Source organism: Macadamia integrifolia, unplaced genomic scaffold (assembly GCF_013358625.1).
Source record: "Macadamia integrifolia cultivar HAES 741 unplaced genomic scaffold, SCU_Mint_v3 scaffold2822, whole genome shotgun sequence".
Lineage (NCBI taxonomy): Eukaryota > Viridiplantae > Streptophyta > Magnoliopsida > Proteales > Proteaceae > Macadamia > Macadamia integrifolia.
The window spans coordinates 1-2,163 of record NW_024868986.1 but is presented as its reverse complement, the minus strand read 5'-3'; the positions used below and the strand labels follow the sequence as shown (position 1 = coordinate 2,163).

Sequence of the window (2,163 nt, the reverse complement as noted above, 5' to 3'; positions counted from 1 at the left end):
ACAGCTACTGTTGAAAAATAATGTCAAAACTTCCCATTACAGTTCTTGCTTTGATATTTGATTAGAACGTTACACTTCCAACTACAAGGAGCCATAATGGGAAAACTTTGAAAAAGATGCATTGAGATATAATGAATTGTCACCAGAACGGTCAACCCCAACTCAATTGAACCTAACCAAAACAACACAAGGGATTCCACGCCTGCAAAAATAGTAAAAGCTTCACAGCTTCCTTTCTTTTGTTCCCCTCATCCAAATTGCCATGCCAAAGTTATCCCGCAGTCCATATCTACTGCTACAGACTTGACACAAAACAGGAAATGCAGAATTAATAGAAATCTGTAAGCTCTTGAATTCTAGTAATGAAAAGGACTACCTCCTGACCCAAAATGGGTGTGTGCAAAGAAAGTGCACATTCAAAAGATGCACATTATCTTACATCTTGAATCAAGTAGTTCATTAAATTCCACATTTCCTCCCATATATTATGTGAACCCATCCCCATCCCCATCCCCGACCCCGACCCCGACCCCGACCCCACCAACCCTCTCCTCCAAACCAGGAGTGTGAAAAAAAAGGGCAGACGAAATCAGAACTATAATGGGGGGATTTCATTGGTGTCTCAAGCATTTCCTCCCTGTCCTCCTGCAGCATTTCCAACATGAAGAAACAACACAGCCATTAGCTCCCAGGTCTCCACAACCTGGCATAGAACAATGCAAGAAACAACTCCTTTGTCCTCTATAGATCTCAGCTCCCATAATGTTTTGGATATAAGTACTCCCTTGGTCCACAAAATGGTTTACGTTCCTCGCACCAAGTTGATACACAGAATCTGCATATGTAGGAAAGCCATTGGTCCTCTGATTGTATTCTTGATGCCTCAAAGCAGGTGCCACCATTGGATTTGTATAAGGCCTGAAAGGTGCCAATCTCAATGCATCTGGAGCAGGGCCTGCCTTGTAATTGGAAACATGGCATGGCCCTCCACTTTCATGACCCATAAACTGAGAATTTCTAGGTCTGTATTGCATTTGTGACCATAACTGTGTCTGGGGATCTCCATTTTGGGTGTAAGCATGAAACATGGGAACTTTATCTTGCAGGTTTCTCAAGGATAATTTAGGAATCATTGCCTTAGGAACTGTTTTTGTTTTTGCTTGTGTATGTAGTTTTGCCTTACGAACTCTCTCTGTTTTTTCCTGTTTATGTAGTGGAGCCTTTCCATGGGAATCAATGCATTTGCGCCTTTTGGTTTCAGTTGAAGGTACAAATTCTTGGCTTCTCCTCCTCTTTGGAGATCCTGCACGGTAGGATTGTCTCCTGCGCTTGCTACCTAATACCACCAATATTAAGACTGACAAGCAGTAGACGAAATTAATTGACACATAATCCCTATGAAGATTTCAAACCTCGATTTGCAGATTGTGCAATCTTCATCGCTCTAAGACGCCTTGCTGCTGTGCCCCTTCTGTGCTTTTCTGCAAGAACTCTGGCTCTCTCTTTTTCATCATCCCATCGCTAAAGGAAACAATACAGAAGAACTTGTTACAATTATACCTCATAAATAAATACAACAATCAAATAATTAAGCGAAAACATTCAGGTGCTGCTATGGTGACAAAGGTGTGAAAATATTAACAGATTGACTTAATTTCAGCTAAAATGTCTCAGATAGATCTTCAAGTCAAAGAGATTAGCCAAACAAATCCTGGTATGAGTTCACCTTATCCAAGTCATCACTTGTAAGTTGTAACAAAAAGTCCCATACCTTTTCCCACAATTTCTTAGCTACAACATTTTGGTGTTTGCTCCCACAGTTGGCAGATGTTACTGCTCAGTCATGCAACCATGTCTTTGTTAGCCTAAGACTGAACCAGCATAATGGAATTTCCCCAAGTGATTCATATATATATAAACTCATGTTTCATGACAAACTTTTCACTTGACCTCTTTACCCTCCATTATTTTTCTAAAAGTACCCCTAGGTTCCAATCATCACTTGACAAAAATATACTCCACTTTTTATTAAAATAATTTCTGCTTATTTCACATCAACTTCCCTCTCTCACTATCTCACGTCTCCACCCTCTTTATGCCACATACGATTTGATCCTCCACTTACCAATTCTTACCCCACATTACCTATGGAAAGGACTTAGA

The 2,163-nt window shown here is 40.4% G+C and overlaps 1 protein-coding gene across 1 annotated transcript; it reads right to left on the bottom strand.

Moving 5' to 3' along the window:
- Nucleotides 1–328: 328 nt before the first annotated feature.
- Nucleotides 329–1,542, bottom strand: LOC122067303. The gene is made up of 2 exons (XM_042631135.1): nt 1,413–1,542; nt 329–1,336 (listed from the first exon to the last, which is right to left on the bottom strand). Exons 1-2 carry the CDS (start codon nt 1,438–1,440, stop codon nt 612–614), a joined length of 753 nt encoding a protein of 250 aa, XP_042487069.1. The 5' UTR covers nt 1,441–1,542; the 3' UTR covers nt 329–611.
- Nucleotides 1,543–2,163: the final 621 nt, after the last annotated feature.

Coding starts and splice junctions, on each gene's coding strand:
- LOC122067303 (XM_042631135.1), bottom strand. CDS start 1,440: ATGAAGATTGCACAATCTGCAAATCGAG. Junction 1,337..1,412: donor TGCACAATCTGCAAATCGAG/GTTTGAAATCTT, acceptor TGGTGGTATTAG/GTAGCAAGCGCAGGAGACAA.